The sequence below is a fragment of the Ovis aries genome, chromosome 22 (assembly GCF_016772045.2).
Source record: "Ovis aries strain OAR_USU_Benz2616 breed Rambouillet chromosome 22, ARS-UI_Ramb_v3.0, whole genome shotgun sequence".
NCBI classification, from domain to species: domain Eukaryota; kingdom Metazoa; phylum Chordata; class Mammalia; order Artiodactyla; family Bovidae; genus Ovis; species Ovis aries.
This window is the reverse complement of record NC_056075.1, coordinates 13,721,533-13,737,365: the sequence shown is the minus strand read 5'-3', so window position 1 is coordinate 13,737,365 and position 15,833 is coordinate 13,721,533. Positions and strand designations below refer to the sequence as shown.

The 15,833-nt window shown below is 38.2% G+C and overlaps 2 protein-coding genes across 8 annotated transcripts in view; both read left to right on the top strand.

Annotated features, from left to right (window-relative positions):
• Window positions 1-15,833, top strand: part of IDE (insulin degrading enzyme) — a 108,763-nt gene that overhangs the window by 56,568 nt on the left and 36,362 nt on the right. For all 7 annotated transcript variants that reach the window (XM_060405006.1, XM_027960520.2, XM_015103327.3 and 4 more), the window contains exons 5-7: window positions 6,969-7,091; window positions 14,733-14,845; window positions 15,408-15,570. In XM_060405006.1, the coding sequence (XP_060260989.1) occupies window positions 6,969-7,091; window positions 14,733-14,845; window positions 15,408-15,570 (399 nt within the window). The remainder of the gene's footprint in view (window positions 1-6,968; window positions 7,092-14,732; window positions 14,846-15,407; window positions 15,571-15,833) is intronic.
• Window positions 7,031-11,423, top strand: LOC101102687 (large ribosomal subunit protein eL6-like). The gene has a single exon (XM_060405008.1). It carries the CDS (start codon window positions 9,828-9,830, stop codon window positions 10,686-10,688), a length of 861 nt encoding a protein of 286 aa, XP_060260991.1. The 5' UTR covers window positions 7,031-9,827; the 3' UTR covers window positions 10,689-11,423.

Below are 15,833 nucleotides of genomic sequence, written 5' to 3'. Positions count from 1 at the left end.
TCTGTAGGTTATGGGATTCAGTACCAGGTCAGCCCGAAGTTCAAGTCTGTGTTTCTTGTGATAATGTTAGTGAAAGTGAAAGTCACTCAGTCGTGTCCGATTCTTTGCGACCCCATGGACTGTACAGTCCATGAAATTCTCCAGGCCAGAATACTGGAGTTGGTAGCCTTTCCCTTCTCCAGGGGATCTTTGCAACGTAGGGATCAAACCCAGGTCTCCCACATTGCAGGTGGATTCTTTACCAGCTGAGCCACAAGGGAAGCCCAAGAATACTGGAGTGGGTAGCCTATCCCTTCTCCAGCGGATCTTCCCAACCCAGGAATCGAGATAATGTTAGATTAACCCCCAAAATCATGATGAGAGGCAAAGACCAAGGAGTGAGCCCAGTGTCATTTGGAGAACCTGAGTTAGAGAAGTTTGGCCATAATAAAGGATGCTTTTGTAGGAAGGAGTAAGGAAATGGATTAGAACCAAAAATATTATGAAACATCAACCAGAAGGGAGTGTGAACACCTCATGGTATACTGGGATGATGATAATGACACACAATTTAGACCCCAGTAAAAGTTACTTGCTTTTTTCTGTTTCTTCTCTCCATTCCTTTCTAAGTGAACAATTTGGAATATATAAAAGTAGACAAAATATTGTGAAGAACCCTGCATACGCATCACTTTGCCCCTGGCCAGTCCTGTCTGACCCACATTCCCAGTCACCGTCTTACATCATTTTGAACAGATCCCAGACATCATATCATTTTACTCGCATATATTTCAATATATGTCTGTAAAGATAATGACTCTCTTTAAAAAACATGGTAAAAGTAGCATTATCATTAATATCACCAACTATGCAGTAATGTTCAAATTTCTAGTTGTCTGATGAAAGTTTTAATTTTTAAAATTGATTTGAATTAGGATCCACTTAAGTTTCAAATAGTCTATTGGTTTCAAATAGTCATCTCTCTCCTCCACTCCCTCCCTTTGATTACCTGAAATTTATTTATTGAAAATCAGGATGTTTGTTACGTAGGACTTTTCATAGCCTAGCTTTTGATGATTGCATTTCCAGCAACGTAGTTTAATATATTCCTCTTTCTTCTGTATTCCCACAAGTTGGCAGTTGGATATAGAGGCCTGATTAGATTCATGTTTATCTGTTTTTGAAGAAGGCTTCATAGATGGTGATGTGTTCTTCTGTCGGGGGGCATATAATGTCTAGTTTGCTCTCTGTTTATGTTCATACAACCGTCCTCAAATGCATCACCCCTGTAATTTTAATTCTGTTACTTTTTCTCATATTGATTTGCTTGAGTATACTATAAAAAGAAAATCTCCTTTTCTGCTATTTGGCTCCCCAGTGGTACAGTTATAGAAAAAGCAAGATAAATGTTTGATTCATTCCCTTTATTTACCAGTTTTCAAAATACTGAGTTGGTTCCCTGGCATCTTTGAATGATGACTAATTTATTTTTTTTTAGTATCATGATAATTCATAGATATAAAAATATTTGATATGGTTTAGACCGCTTAGTCATTTATTATTCTCCAGGTTTTTCCATGACTTTCGTTAGTACCTTTTTTTTTCCCTTGCTAGGAAATGTGTCTATGGAAAACTAGAAATTTAAGTGTACAGTTGCTTTATTGTGGCATTTAAGAGGCTTTCACTTCAAGTCCCCTTTCTTTAGTAACTCATGTCTCACACTTGCATGTCCTTACCCAGATGCAGAAGAATTGTCCTTTTTAATTTTTTAGGAAGATTTATAGATCTCCAAAGACTTTGGTTTCTTCCAGGATTTTTAGAAGATTACTATAGCAAGAAGAAAGAGCTTAAAAAAAATTATAATAATTCCAAGTAACTAACTGTAGATATATTAAACTAACCTTCAGGATCTTGGGTTTTCAGAGAACAGTTCAGAGTTTCATGGTTAGAGCTAACAAATAGACTTTTCCTTGAGAACCTATGAGACATATAGTTGGAGACAGCTTTGATTTCTCAAACATATTTCTAAAACTTCGAACTCAGTCTTTCCCACAGAGTGTAAGAATTATTTGGCTGGCTTTAGAATTTTCCAGGAAAATACATTCTGTTTACTTGAGAATCGGCACTCATATACATTAGTACTGAGTTTTTAAAAAAAGAAGAACTGGAGAAGGAAACGGCAACTCGCTCCATTATTCTTGCCTGGAAACCCCATGGTGGGTTATAGCAGGGAGTTACAGTCAGGCAAACACAACTGAGTGGATGAGAACACATAGTTCTTGTAATGAAAACATAGAGTAAAATTTACTGATCTTACAATATACAAAACTCTCTTAAATATCCGTTCATCACTTTTCATAAACTTCATAGCAACCCAGGTTCCTGTTATGTAATTATTGTCTGATAGATGCTATGCTGAGCCTTAGCACAGATTATTCATTTAATCCTCATAGCAATCCTATGAGATTGGTTCTCATGATTCTTATTTATGAATAAGAAAAGCAGAGCTTAGGGAGGTAAAGAAACTTGCCTGTGCCTCACAGCTAGGGTCAGGGTTTGACCCTTTTTCTTAACAACTGGGCATGTATCCATGTTGAGATATTTGTAGACTTTTCCAGAGTTGCTTAATTAGAAGATGATGGAGTCAGGATGAGAAACCCTGAATCTCCCAACCTCCAAGCCAGTGCTCTCTCCTAGCAGGCCCAGAGTGGAAGGTCCCAGTGAGTCAGCAACCCTGACAGCCTCAGTCTTCCGCTGGAGCTTACTCTTATGGTGACAGAGCCAGAAAGGTAGGATTCAAGATTTGTGTAGCAGCGTTTTAATTGGATAGAAGTGCCCTTGCTGACTTAGTGCTAAATGAGGACAATATATGTGTAGAGACTGAACTGGTATTTGTTATCCCAGCCATATTCACATTGCTGTCCACATGTAGATTCTTAGGCAGAGGAAGGTCATCTGGACCATTTACTGAGCTTTCTTCCCTACTTTGATGACACGGATCCTATGCTATATTCAGGAGCCAGGAGTCCCTCCTACAATTCAAATCATAACAGAAGTAGCTTCTACTGGTTGTCAATTTTCTGCTATACATCAAGTATTATATTCAATTCTTTAATGTTTTTCCAGATTTATTATTTGTCATAAAAGACATCAGTACAAAAGCTTTGCCGGGGTCATTCTTTACACACTACTTGAAGAAACAGACAAGTATAGTTTGAGCGTCTGTTGCACAATTCCACAATTGCATTTTCCTCCCTGCTCCCAAGAGAGAACATTGCCAAGTAATGCATTTATTTCTAAGCAATGTGTTGTATAGTTTTTTAGTTTTATAAAAACGGTATTTTGTAAGTAATCTCTACCACTTGTATTTTTTCATTTAATGTGTATTTGTAGGAGTTATCCATATTGGTGAGTGTGTTTCTGATAAATTTTTTTTGCTGCTTTCTGAAAAATTTATTGACTATATTACTATTCTTTATCCTTTTTCCTGTGATTCAATAGTGCTGCTATAAGCGTTCTTACACATGTTTTCTTGTACACAGAGTTCTCTAGGGCTCTAGGAGTAAACTCTGGGAGTAGAATTACTGTGTATTAGGATATGTACATCTTTAGATTGCACAGATATTGCCAAATTGTTTCTTACAGTAGTTGATCCAGTTTGCACTCCCTTATGCAGCATCTGAGTTCTTGTTTCACCACAATGCTTGGTATGTCATCAGACTCTTATTCTATTAATTGGTTGTTAAATATTAGTCTTACACTATTTTACACTTTTTTTTTTTTTTAATTTGGTGTAAGTCTACCAATGTCAGGACAGCAGATTGAGCCTAAGGAAGTCTTGTTCGAGGTCATGTAACCAGAAGACGATTGACCCTGGATTAGTTGATAGCTCTGCTCACACCAAAGCCAGTGCTTATTTCTTTGCTCCTCCCTACCTGGGGATGATGGCTCTGATAGTAACAGAGTCTGCTCAGTAATTTAAGTATTCTCTGTGTTATGTCCTGCTTTTCTGTTCATTTCCTCAACTATTTCTTGAGAACTTCCACTAGCTAGCCTTCTTGTTTTTAAAAAACTTTTAAAAGATTTAATAAAAGGGTTAATCAACTTAATAACTAGCCTGACTCTTTGGCCCATTTACTCCTAGTATTCATGTTTTTCTATCAATGTATTAAGAGCTGACTGTCTGACCCCAAGAGAGTCATAGTGGAGACCATTTCCTCTTTCTAATTCAGGAGCGTCTTGGGATACAGGACTGGCATTCTGGGCTGTGTTCCCAAATGGACCAGAGTTCCCGTCTATCATTACATATTAGAAAGCCTGGAAACATCTAGGTAGCAAATAAATGAATATGTGGATTTCACAGAATGAAATCTTTGTGGCTAAAAGCCACTTTTCAGAGCAAATGTGATTGAGTCTCTATTTAGCCGTTTGGCCAGAGATACAGAATCACTAGATTTTTGTGCTTTTAGGTGAGCCAGGTTGCTGTTTACAAAATAGCCCCTTTGGCTCATTTTTCTCTTAATTTGTTGTTGAAATATTGATATAATAAATATACTGAAAAGTATGTGTGGCTCTGATAAATTATTGTGGTTATTTTACTTTTGCTGCTATTTGAAAAATCTATTGAATGAATATACTGCTCTTATTTATATACAGCTCATTGAATTTTCAAAAACCTCAGCAGACCACACCAGTCAAGAGACAGATTACCAACACCTTTTTGTACCCATCGATAGTCATTCATTATCCACCTACCTAAGGATCACGTCTATTCTGACTTTTTATGACTAAGATTAGTTCAGCCTGTTTTTATGTTTAACATAAATGATACAGTGTTTCTGTGTCTTGTGTCCGGCTTGTCGCATTAAACCTGGAGGTTGTGAAATTCCTCCACACTGTTGCATATGAACTGTGGGCTATTCATTCTTTCTGCAGTGTAGTGTTCTGTTGTGGTCCTCTGGCTCCTTTTACTCTGGCATTGTCAGTATTTTTCCAGTGATACATATCTTAGTGTATTCAGGGTATATTCATGCTTTATCTTTGTGTTGGTTTTTGTGTTGTTTTTTTTTTTAATCTGTTTTTATTTTTAAAATGTTTATTTATTTGTTTGGCTGTGCTGGGTTTCAGTTGTGGCACGCAGGATCTTAGATCTTCATTGTGGCATGTGGGATCTAGTTCCCTGACCCAGGATCGAACCTAGGCCCCCTGCATTTTGAGCACAAAGTCTTAGCCACTGGACCAACAGGGAAGTCCCTATCTCTATGTTCTTAAATGAACCTAAAGATAAAGGTAGGGATTAGAATGGTAAGATATTCAGGTAGATTAAAATCAAAGCAGAATGAGCTAGAATCAGTCAACCTGAAAGAATTTTAAGTTCTATACAGAGGCCATACCCTTTGTCTTTATATATTTTGATTTGAGGTTTTGTTTTAAAAACCAATATATTGACCAGATTGTGAATAGGCACATCAGATCACACTTGACACTGAAAATGTGATTTCTGTCTAATGCTATCACACTTATATCCTTGAAATAAAACGTGATTTCTCCAAGCTTGGGTGTCCCAGTGTGTCGATTTTAATGCACATATTCTAAGAATCTGTGCTTTGCAGTGTAAACGAGTAATGAAGCTCTAGGGCCTAGTCTCCCTGGAACTGAGGCTTCTAGAACCTTCATTTAGTAAAAAAGGAAGGTATATACTCAAATTTCACCTTAATATGAGAGAACTTCTAACCATTACCCAGAAAAGGAGCTTTTTGTTGTTGTTGTCCTTTTCTTTCTGTCTTTCTCTGAGGAGTTAGGACTCTGGATACTTTTTAGATCATCTGGATCCCTCAGGTAGAATGAGGGGATGTTTTAGGACCTCAAGTAGAGCAGATCTGGAGTGGAGCTGGATCTTTCTTGAAACTGAGAGGACTGGTGAAGAACCTGAAAACTTGATTAGCAGGCTGCTGCCAGTGAATATGAGTACATTTGATTGCTTTCTAACTAGAAAAAGGTTACTGAGTACTTGCTGGACTGTTTCTTGCACACTCCACTAGATCTGTTGATTGAAGCATTCAGGGCATGAATCTTGGCTAAGAGTACAATGCAGCTCTTCAAGGATAAAGACTGGATCTGAGAACGCCATCTGGTGGCTCTCTCTGGATCCCAGTTTAGTGAAAGAGAGATTCTCTAAATGCCAATTCATCAGCCATTATAATAACCCAAGGGGGGGAAAAACACGTCGAGAATATGTTCTGCCAGGAGCCCATTTAGTAGTTTAAGTGGGAACAATACAAGTTACTATATTAGATTTTAAGATATTTCTAGTCAAGATGCCATTTTTAGAGAGATACCAATTACTGAAATTCCACCTCCCAGCCTTTAAATGGCAAGATTTTTATTAGAAATGTAGTACTTAGAGAGTTTGACTATTTGCTCTTGACATGCACATTTTATCCTAATTGAATTAGTTATTAAATTTCATAATAGATCTCATAGTGGTACTCTGTATACATCGCTTGAGACTTACAAGAATGGCATTGCATCCTATTTTTACCAGTCTAGATCAAATTCATGAGAATTCATATCACAAATTTAATGCTTCAGCCAAGAATAGTACATTTCTTTCCACAAGTAACTTGGCAAGTTTCAAAAAGATCCCTCCGTGACTATGTTCAATTAATTTTGGAGCTACCTAGGGGATTGGAAATTAAAGTAAGTGTGAATGGAGGCCATGTGGACCTCATTTTTGTCTTGTAAGTGCTCATAATACCTACCACCTCATAGGAATTTTAAGAACTATAATTTTTATAAAGTACTTCAAGTTCCAGAGGGAAAGCTCTATAGATAAAATTTTACTAGTTTGTTCTATACTGTCCTGTTTATCCAGGTTATGGTCAAACATACTTTTTTAAGTTTACCTTAAAGCAATGTTAGTAATAATTATGAAGCTTTAAAATTCACATATTTTGCTTTTTCTTAGAAATGTTTTTCATTCCTTTTAGGTAACAAATATACTCTAGAGACTAGACCGAACCAAGAAGGCATTGATGTAAGACAAGAGCTCCTGAAATTCCATTCTACTTATTATTCATCGAACTTAATGGCTATTTGTGTTTTAGGTCGAGGTAAGAAATCTTAAAATTTTTTCGTAGAATTGGATTATCTGATTTCCCGTTTTGACTTTTTCAAAGTATTGGAAGGAAAGATATAAGATATTTCCTATTATCTGTTCAGAGGCTTTGCAGATGATCTTCTTGGAGAAAATGTGGAGGGGAATTTGTTTTTAACTCACTGTGTTCTAAAAAGAAGCTTGTTGTTCAGTTGCTCAGTTGCGTCTGACTCTTTGAGACCCCATGGATTGCAGCATGCCAGGCTTCCCTGTCCTTCATCTCCCAGAGCTTGCTCAAACTCAGTCCATTGTGTCGGTGATGCCATCCAACCATCTCGTCCTCTGCCATCCCCATCTTCTCCTGCCTTCAATCTTTCCCAACAACAGGGTCTTTTCTAATGAATTGGCTCTTCTCATCAGGTGGTCAGAGTGTTAGAGCTTCAGCTTCAGTTCAGTTCAGTTCAGTTGCTCAGTAGTGTCCGACTCTTTGCGACCCCATGAATCGCAGCACGCCAGGCCTCCCTGTCCATCACCATCTCCCGGAGTTCACTCAGACTCACGTCCATCGAGTCTGTGATGTCATCCAGCCATTTCATCCTCGGTCATCCCCTTCTCCTCCTGCTCCTAATCCCTCCCAGCATCAAAGTCTTTTCCAGTGAGTCAGCTCTTCGCATGAGGTGGCCAAAGTACTGGAGTTTCAGCTTTAGCATCATTCCTTCCAAAGAAATCCCAGGGCTGATCTCCTTCAGAATGGACTGGTTGGATCTCCTTGCAGTCCAAGGGACTCTCAAGAGTCTTCTCCAACACCTCAGTTCAAAAGCATCAATTCTTCAGCACTCAGCCTTCTTCACAGTCCCTCTCTCACATCCATACATAACTACTGGAAAAACCATAACCTTGACTAGACGGACCTTAGTTGGCAAAGTAATGTCTCTGCTTTTGAATATACTATCTAGGCTGGTCATAACTTTTCTTCCAAGGAGTAAGCGTCTTTTAATTTCATGGCTGCAATCACCATCTGCAGTGATTTTGGAGCCCCCAAAAATAAAGTCTGACACTGTTTCCACCGTTCCCCATCTATTTCCCATGAAGTGATGGGACCGGATGCCATGATCTTCGTTTTCTGAATGTTGAGCTTTAAGCCAACTTTTTCACTCTCCTCTTTCACTTTCATCAAGAGGCTTTTTAGCTCCTCTTCACTTTCTGCCATAAGGGTGGTGTCATCTGCATATCTGAGGTTATTGATATTTCTTCCGGCAATCTTGATTCCAGCTTGTGTTTCTTCCAGTCCAGCTTCAGCTTAGGAGATTTTAAATGGAGACCTGAAGAAAATACAGATTAATATCAGTCATTGGAAGTTGAAGCTTCCGTGGTGACTCAGATGGTAAAGCGTCTGCCTGCAATGCAGGAGACCCAGGTTTGATCCCTGGGTTGGGAAGATCCCCTGGAGAAGGAAGTGGCAACCCACTCCAGTACTCTTGCCAGGAAAATCCCATGGACAGAGGAGCCTGGTAGGCTACAGTCCATGGGGTTGCAAAGAGTCGGACACGACTGAGCGACTTCACTTTCACTTTTGGTGCTCTACGCATATAAAAGCAAGAAAAGGAAGTATAAAGGACAAGAGTGAGAGATTTGACCTTATAAGATTCAGAAAACTAAAAAATCAAAAGGCAGATGAGTATAAACTAGGAAAACTATGAGAAAGCAACAAAGGTTTGATTCTAAAAGTGCAAATTACTGATAATATGTTGTTTCCCCTATTAAATTACCATAATCTTGGTTTGGATTTTGTTTTAACTAATGCCCATTATGAAGAGAGGTATTCTTTTGTGTTTGTTGTGTATACAATTTATGCAATTCCTCCACACTTTACAGAGGAGAATTTAAGATGCATCACCCTTAAAAAATACATGTTTACTTCTAGAAGTGCAGTCTAAGAAAATCATCAGAGTTGTTCAAACAGGTGATGTACAAGGATATTTCAGTATAGTATTTATTAGTAAAAAGTTAGATGCAAGCTAAATGTGCATTAATAGGAGATTAATAGTGATCTTATAGCTATATCATAGAACATCTTACAGAAAATAGCATCCCTTCTCTCACTTTCTTACCTCCCAGCTGCTTTATTGTTCTTTAAAACATTTATCAAACATTTATCTTTTAAAATTATCACACATTTAATATTTAAAGAAATATTAAGTATTCTCTGTTGTCTGCTGTACCAGAATGTGAGCCACTTGAGAAGAGAAACTCTTTTGTTCACTGATTTGTCTGGGTTAGTGCTTGGTACATCACAGGTGCTCAGTAAATAAATATTGAATGAATAAACAGTTTTATGACAGTGTATTAATAGCATGGGAAATATTCATAATGTATTAAATGGAAAACAAAAGCGTTCTATAAAAATGCTGTGTGCTATATGATCCCATTTGGGGATTTCTTAAAAACTCTAATAGACGTAAATGGGAGACATAAGACAACGCAGAAAAACATACCAGAAATGTAATAATGTGCTGTAGTAGTTAAGAGTTCATGCTCTAGAGTCTGAGAGCTTGGGTTTGAATTCTTAACACACCACCTACCCAGTGTGTATCTGTGAGCTAACAAAGTTACTTCTGTTCCCTGCTCTTCAGTTTTTGCATTATTAAAATGGAAATGGTAAGAATAGTGGTGTGTCTCTTCAGGACTAGATTTCAAGATCCCAATCCTTCACCACCCTAGCCGAGAGGGTATCAAGTCGACATCTGCAGGGATGGCGGATGAAAAGGCTGAGAAGCCAGATACTAAGGAGAAAAAACCTGAAGCCAAGAAGGCTGATGCTGGCAACAAGGCTAAAAAGGTGGAAAAGGTGAAGAAGGTTAAGAAGGGGAAGCCCCACTGCAGCCTAAATCCTGTCCTGGTCAAAGGAATTGGCAGATATTCCCGATCAGCCATGTACTCCAGAAAGGCCTTGTACAAGAGAAAATATTCAGCACCTAAATCCAACGTCGAAAAGAAAAAGAAGGTTTGTGTTCTTGCTACTGTCACAAAACTAGTTGGTGGCGACAAGAATGGTGGTACCCGAGTGGTCAAACTTTGCAAAATGCCTAGGTGTTACCCTACTGAAGATGTGCCTCGGAAACTGTTGAGTCATGGCAAAAAACCCTTCAGTAAGCATGTGAGGAAGCTGCGTGCCAGCATCACTCCTGGGACCATTCTGATCATCCTCACTGGGCGCCACAGAGGCAAGAGGGTCGTTTTCCTGAAGCAGCTGGACAGTGGTTTGCTACTTGTGACTGGGCCTCTATCCCTCAATCGAGTTCCTCTGCGTAGAATACACCAGAAATTTGTCATTGCCACCTCCACCAAAATCAATATCAGTGGTGTGAAAATTCCAGAATATCTCACTGACACTTACTTCAAGAAGAAGCTGCGTAAACCCAGACACCAGGAGGGTGAGATCTTCGACACAGAGAGAGAGAAATACGAGATCACAGAGCAGCGCAAGCTTGATCAGAAAGCTGTGGACTCCCAAATTCTGCGAAGAATCAAAGCTGTCCCTCAGCTCCAGGGCTACCTCCGCTCTGTGTTTGCTCTCACAAATGGAATTTATCCTCACAAATTAGTATTCTGAACTTCTTGCAAAGAACCTAATGAAATAACTTGTCATTTCAAAAAATAAAATAAAATAAAATGGAAGTGGTACCTCATATCTGTTGTGAGGTTTAATTGATACAATGCAGAAAAAGTGCATAGCACCTGGTGACACCCCAGTTCAGTTCAGTCGCTCAGTCGTGTCCGACTCTTTGCGACCCCATGAATCGCAGCACGCCAGGCCTCCCTGTCCATCACCATCTCCTGGAGTTCACTCAGACTCACGTCCATCGAGTCCGTGATGTCATCCAGCCATCTCATCCTCAGTCGTCCCCTTCTCCTCCTGCCCCCAATCCTTCCCAGCATCAGAGTCTTTTCCAATGAGTCAACTCTTCACATGAGGTGGCCAAAGTACTGGAGCTTCAGCTTTAGCATCATTCCTTCCAAAAGAAATCCCAGGGCTGATCTCCTTTAAGATGGACTGGTTGGATGTCCTTGCAGTCCAAGGGACTCTCAAGAATCTTCTCCAACACCTCAGTTCAAAAGCATCAATTCTTTGGCGCTCAGCCTTCTTCACAGTCCAACTCTCACATCCATACATGACCACAGGAAAAACCATAGCCTTGACTAGACGGACCTTAGTCGGCAAAGTAATGTCTCTGCTTTTGAATATGCTATCTAGGTTGGTCATAACTTTTCTTCCAAGGAGTAAGCGTCTTTTAATTTCATGGCTGCAGTCACCATCTGCAGTGATTTTGGAGCCCAAAAAAATAAAGTCTGACACTGTTTCCCCCATCTATTTCCCTTGAAGTGATGGGACCGGATGCCATGATCTTCGTTTTCTGAATGTTGAGCTTTAAGCCAACTTTTTCGCTCTCCTCTTTCACTTTCATCAAGAGGCTTTTTAGCTCCTCTTCACTTTCTGCCGTAAGGGTGGTATTATCTGCATATCTGAGGTTATTGATATTTCTCCCGGCAATCTTGATTCCCGCTTGTGTTTCTTCCAGTCCAGCGTTTCTCATGATGTACTCTGCATATAAGTTAAAGAAGCAGGGTGACAATATACAGCCTTGACATACTCCTTTTCCTATTTGGAACCAGTCTGTTGTTCCATGTCCAGTTCTAACTGTTGCTTCCTGACCTGCATACAGGTTTCTCAAGAGGCAGGTCAGGTGGTCTGGTATTCCCATCTCTCTCAGAATTTTCCACAGTTTATTGTGATCCACACAGTCAAAGGCTGTGGCATATACTCCATAAATGGTAGCTGTTTGTAGCATTCCATAATCATGAGATTGTAGGAGACTTTTGTTTTCTTTTTTTCTTCGTTTGTTTTTCTAAGTTTTCTAAATTGGCAACAGTTACTTTTGTAGGTAGAAAATAAGCTCCTATGTTTATTTTAACTTGATAATAGAATGAGGATATAAAATGGGTCTAAGGAGAAGGCTAAAAAACAAAAAAGTGTGTGTTATATTCTATGTTCTTTCTAAAGGTAGGTAAGTCTGTGGAGTGTAAAAAAAAAAAACAGAAAAATTCACTTGGTATTTAGAGCCTAGTCCTGGGAATGGGTTTCTAAGCGTATTGTTCATGTCCTCCTGAGATAAAACAGGTGATTTCAGTAAGCACTTACTGGGCAAGTAATGACAACAGATGACTCAGACATGAACCCTGCCCTCAGTGTTCTTGGTTTAGTGGAAGTGACAGATGAGCATCTGAAAGAAACAAAGAGTTTCTTTGTTCCAGTTTGGTCTGGTGTGACTTGAGTTCTATGCTCAGCTGAGTGGATTTGATGACAGGTCTGGGAGAGGTGTCCTTATAGTACAGTGGTATGTGGAAGAAGCAGGATCTCTTAGAGGATTAATAGTCTGCTCCTTCTTCTAGGAGGAGGGAAGAGGAAGAGTAACCAGGTGGCAGAATCTCTGTCACAAAGGGACAAAAAAGTTTTTCTCTGTTTTCCCGTGAGGTCCTCTCTCTAGTTGTGGCAGCACCAGGTACCTGGACACTTGACAAATAGGTAGCTGTCAGGTGGAGGCCCTAGGATGGCCAAGTCCTGGTAATATAAAGATGAATGGGACTCAGTTCCCTGATCTCTGGTAGCTCGCAGCCTAATGGTGAAGACAGACATTGCTTTGTGGTACAATTGCCTTACCTTTAAAAAGCTACATGGTGAATTTGTGCTTTGAAAAGGAAAGGCATACCCTAGTGGAATCTTGCTGTAAAGGGCCCCTCTGTCATCAGCATTTCAGGTTGACAAATCATTGTTGGCCACCCCCCTTTGTTTCCAGTTACATGTCCCATCTGTCTGTCTCTTTATGTCAACATCTGACATCTTTTACTCAAGATATACCCACTTCACTCCTGAGTTCACTTGTCATGTAACAGGCAGCCACAGGCTGGGCCTTTTATTTGGTTCTGGACATGTTAAGGTTCTTCATACAAGTCCAAAAAATTGAAGTAAAAATGCATATGTTTTATAAATAAAGTGCACATATTCATAGACCCACATTCATAGACCTAAAAGAGAGCTTCACACTATGTATCTAGACAGTTGTCAAATAGTGATTAAGTGTTTATTACAGAGTTCATGGAGAAGTTCAAAATGGGTCATAGAATATCAAGGGAAATTTCTTATTTGATTCAAATGCTTTCTGACAGTAATAAGTGATGAATGTTTATACCATTTATAAATAACCTGTTTTTGAGGAGACAGAATCAAGGTGAGTGGTTATCTTGTTTATAAAAAGATAACCTTTTCCACTTTTTTAGAATAATAGTAATACATATGCATACCAAAAAATTTGTCCCACACAGAAATATATAAAAATGGAAATCAATTCTTCTTCCTATTCCCACCTTATGAGCACTGTGCCCTCTTCAAAGATAGTTACCTTAAATCATTTTTTGTTATAATTCCAAAAGTAGAATTTCATTAATAGATTTAGATTGATATATAGCTGTTAAAAAATTAAATGAGATTATACTACACGACACTGAAATCTGTAGTTTTCACTTAACAGAAATTTGAGATATTTTCATGTTAGCCCATACAGATCTCCTTCTCATTGATGACTACCTAAAATTCCAATGTAGAGATGTCTTGTAACATGTACACATTGATAGATGCTTCAGTCACTTGCAGTTTTTATTGTTTTTATAAAAACGATACTGCAGTGAACATCTCATCTATGTAACTTTATAAACTTTGCAAATACTGTTCTGTATAAAAAATATAGATAGATGATAGCATAGAAGAATTTCACACACATGGCTATATAATCTTACCAACAATTACAAATCTTTGCTTGAGTTTGACAGAATGTGATACAGAATCATATAATGTTAGACCTTGGAAGAGACTTGTGATCACCCTCCCCAGCTTTCATGTTTCATAGAACCTGGAGTGCTTAACCAGTTTGTCCAAATGCTCTTTTGACATAATTTGTTGGTGTTAGAATTGGCTTAGAATCAAAGTCCTCTGATCCTCTGACCCAGGATTCTTCTCACCATTTTATACTATTCTCCCACAAAATCAGTAACTTACAGATGCTAACATTTGACTTTTAATAATAGGTTTTAGACTGTTAAAAAGTTAATGTTATTGAGTATCAGCCAGTGGTTTAGTATGTTTCTGTTGGAAATTGTAGATAAAATGGTTTCCAAATGCCACTAATCATTCTGTTATTGTTTCTAATGTTTATTTTTAAATTATTTCAAGATAATATTTGTAAACTAGTTTTTTAAACTATAAAGAGGCAGACATTTGTGAGGTATAATCATTATCAATATTGCATAGCTGCAGAAGTTATACAGGCTCTGGTAGGGTTTAACTAAATGCTTCAACTTATCAGATGGCGTTTTTCAAGAATTCTTAGGCTTTCCTTGTAGTAATCCTGAGATTTTTCAGGAGATCCTAAGGTCCTCCCCACCAGCATTATTGAGATATAATTAAAATATAACATTGTATACATTTAAGGTATACAACATAGTGATTTTATATAGGTACATACATAATCCTAAGGTTCTAAATACTACCCACTAGGTGTTATGATCAGTTTAAGTTCTGTTTCTGTTGTCTGTTTTCTTGTAGAATCTTTAGATGACTTGACTAATCTGGTGGTAAAGTTATTTTCTGAAGTAGAGAACAAAAATGTCCCATTGCCAGAATTTCCTGAACATCCTTTCCAAGAAGAACATCTTAAAGTAAGTGCATGTATTGCTAGTATTTTTTTTTTTCTGTTTTAAATTTATGGACATAATGTATATATAGTTTGCCAAAGAGTACATAGAATATTTTAGAGGTTTCATTATTTGTATGGTTTTTAATATTTGTCTGGGTAGTCAAACGAAATCAGTTTCACATATACTAGGGACATGTATCACCAAAAAGGTAACAATACGTTCTGATCTTTTCATGCTAAAAGTAGTTTTGGTAGCTATAACCTTGGCAGACTGTAGAAGCTGTTAAGCAGTGCCAGAAGGCAAGCATCCAAAAGTATTGAGCCACACGGTCCAGGGGACCAAACATGGACCGCATACCAACTGTAATGAAATCCCACTAAGAAAGAGCCCAGGTCATTTATTTCTGTTTGGTCAGTATGATTTTCTCTGGCAATTGATTCTCTCCTCAATTTGGGATTCCTCTGTGAAAATCAGGGTGGTTGTGTTTTTTTAAAATCAGTATTCTTCATAGTTTGTAAATTTTTTTTTTTTTCGGTAGGATTTATACATAGCTAATCTTTTGTGGTTTGTTTTTTTCCCCCAGCAACTTTACAAAATAGTACCCATTAAGGATATTAGGAATCTTTATGTGACATTTCCCATACCTGACCTTCAGAAATACTACAAATCAAATCCCGGTCATTATCTTGGTCACCTCATTGGGCATGAAGGTCCTGGAAGTCTGTTATCAGAACTTAAATCAAAGGGTAAGTCTCTTGGGTCCCAGCTTATGAGGGTAGTACCCCATCTCCATCTTTTTTTTTTTTTTTTTTTTTACTCTGGGTCTCATTTCTCCTAAATATTTCCCTGTGAAGGGATATTTTCAGATGAGACTATTTAGAGTTTATGAGAGAGTGAGGTGATGGTTGTTAATATGCTTTTGTTTTTTTCTTTGGGGTTTTTGTTTTTGTCTTTTTTCATAATTTGTTTTACCTTTTTGGTACTGAGCAGTGAAGTTTAAATATTTCGA

What these genes read in the sequence shown, in the direction of transcription:
- LOC101102687 (XM_060405008.1), top strand. Translation starts at nt 9,828, where the DNA reads ATGGCGGATGAAAAGGCTGAGAAGCCAGATACTAAGGAGAAAAAACCT.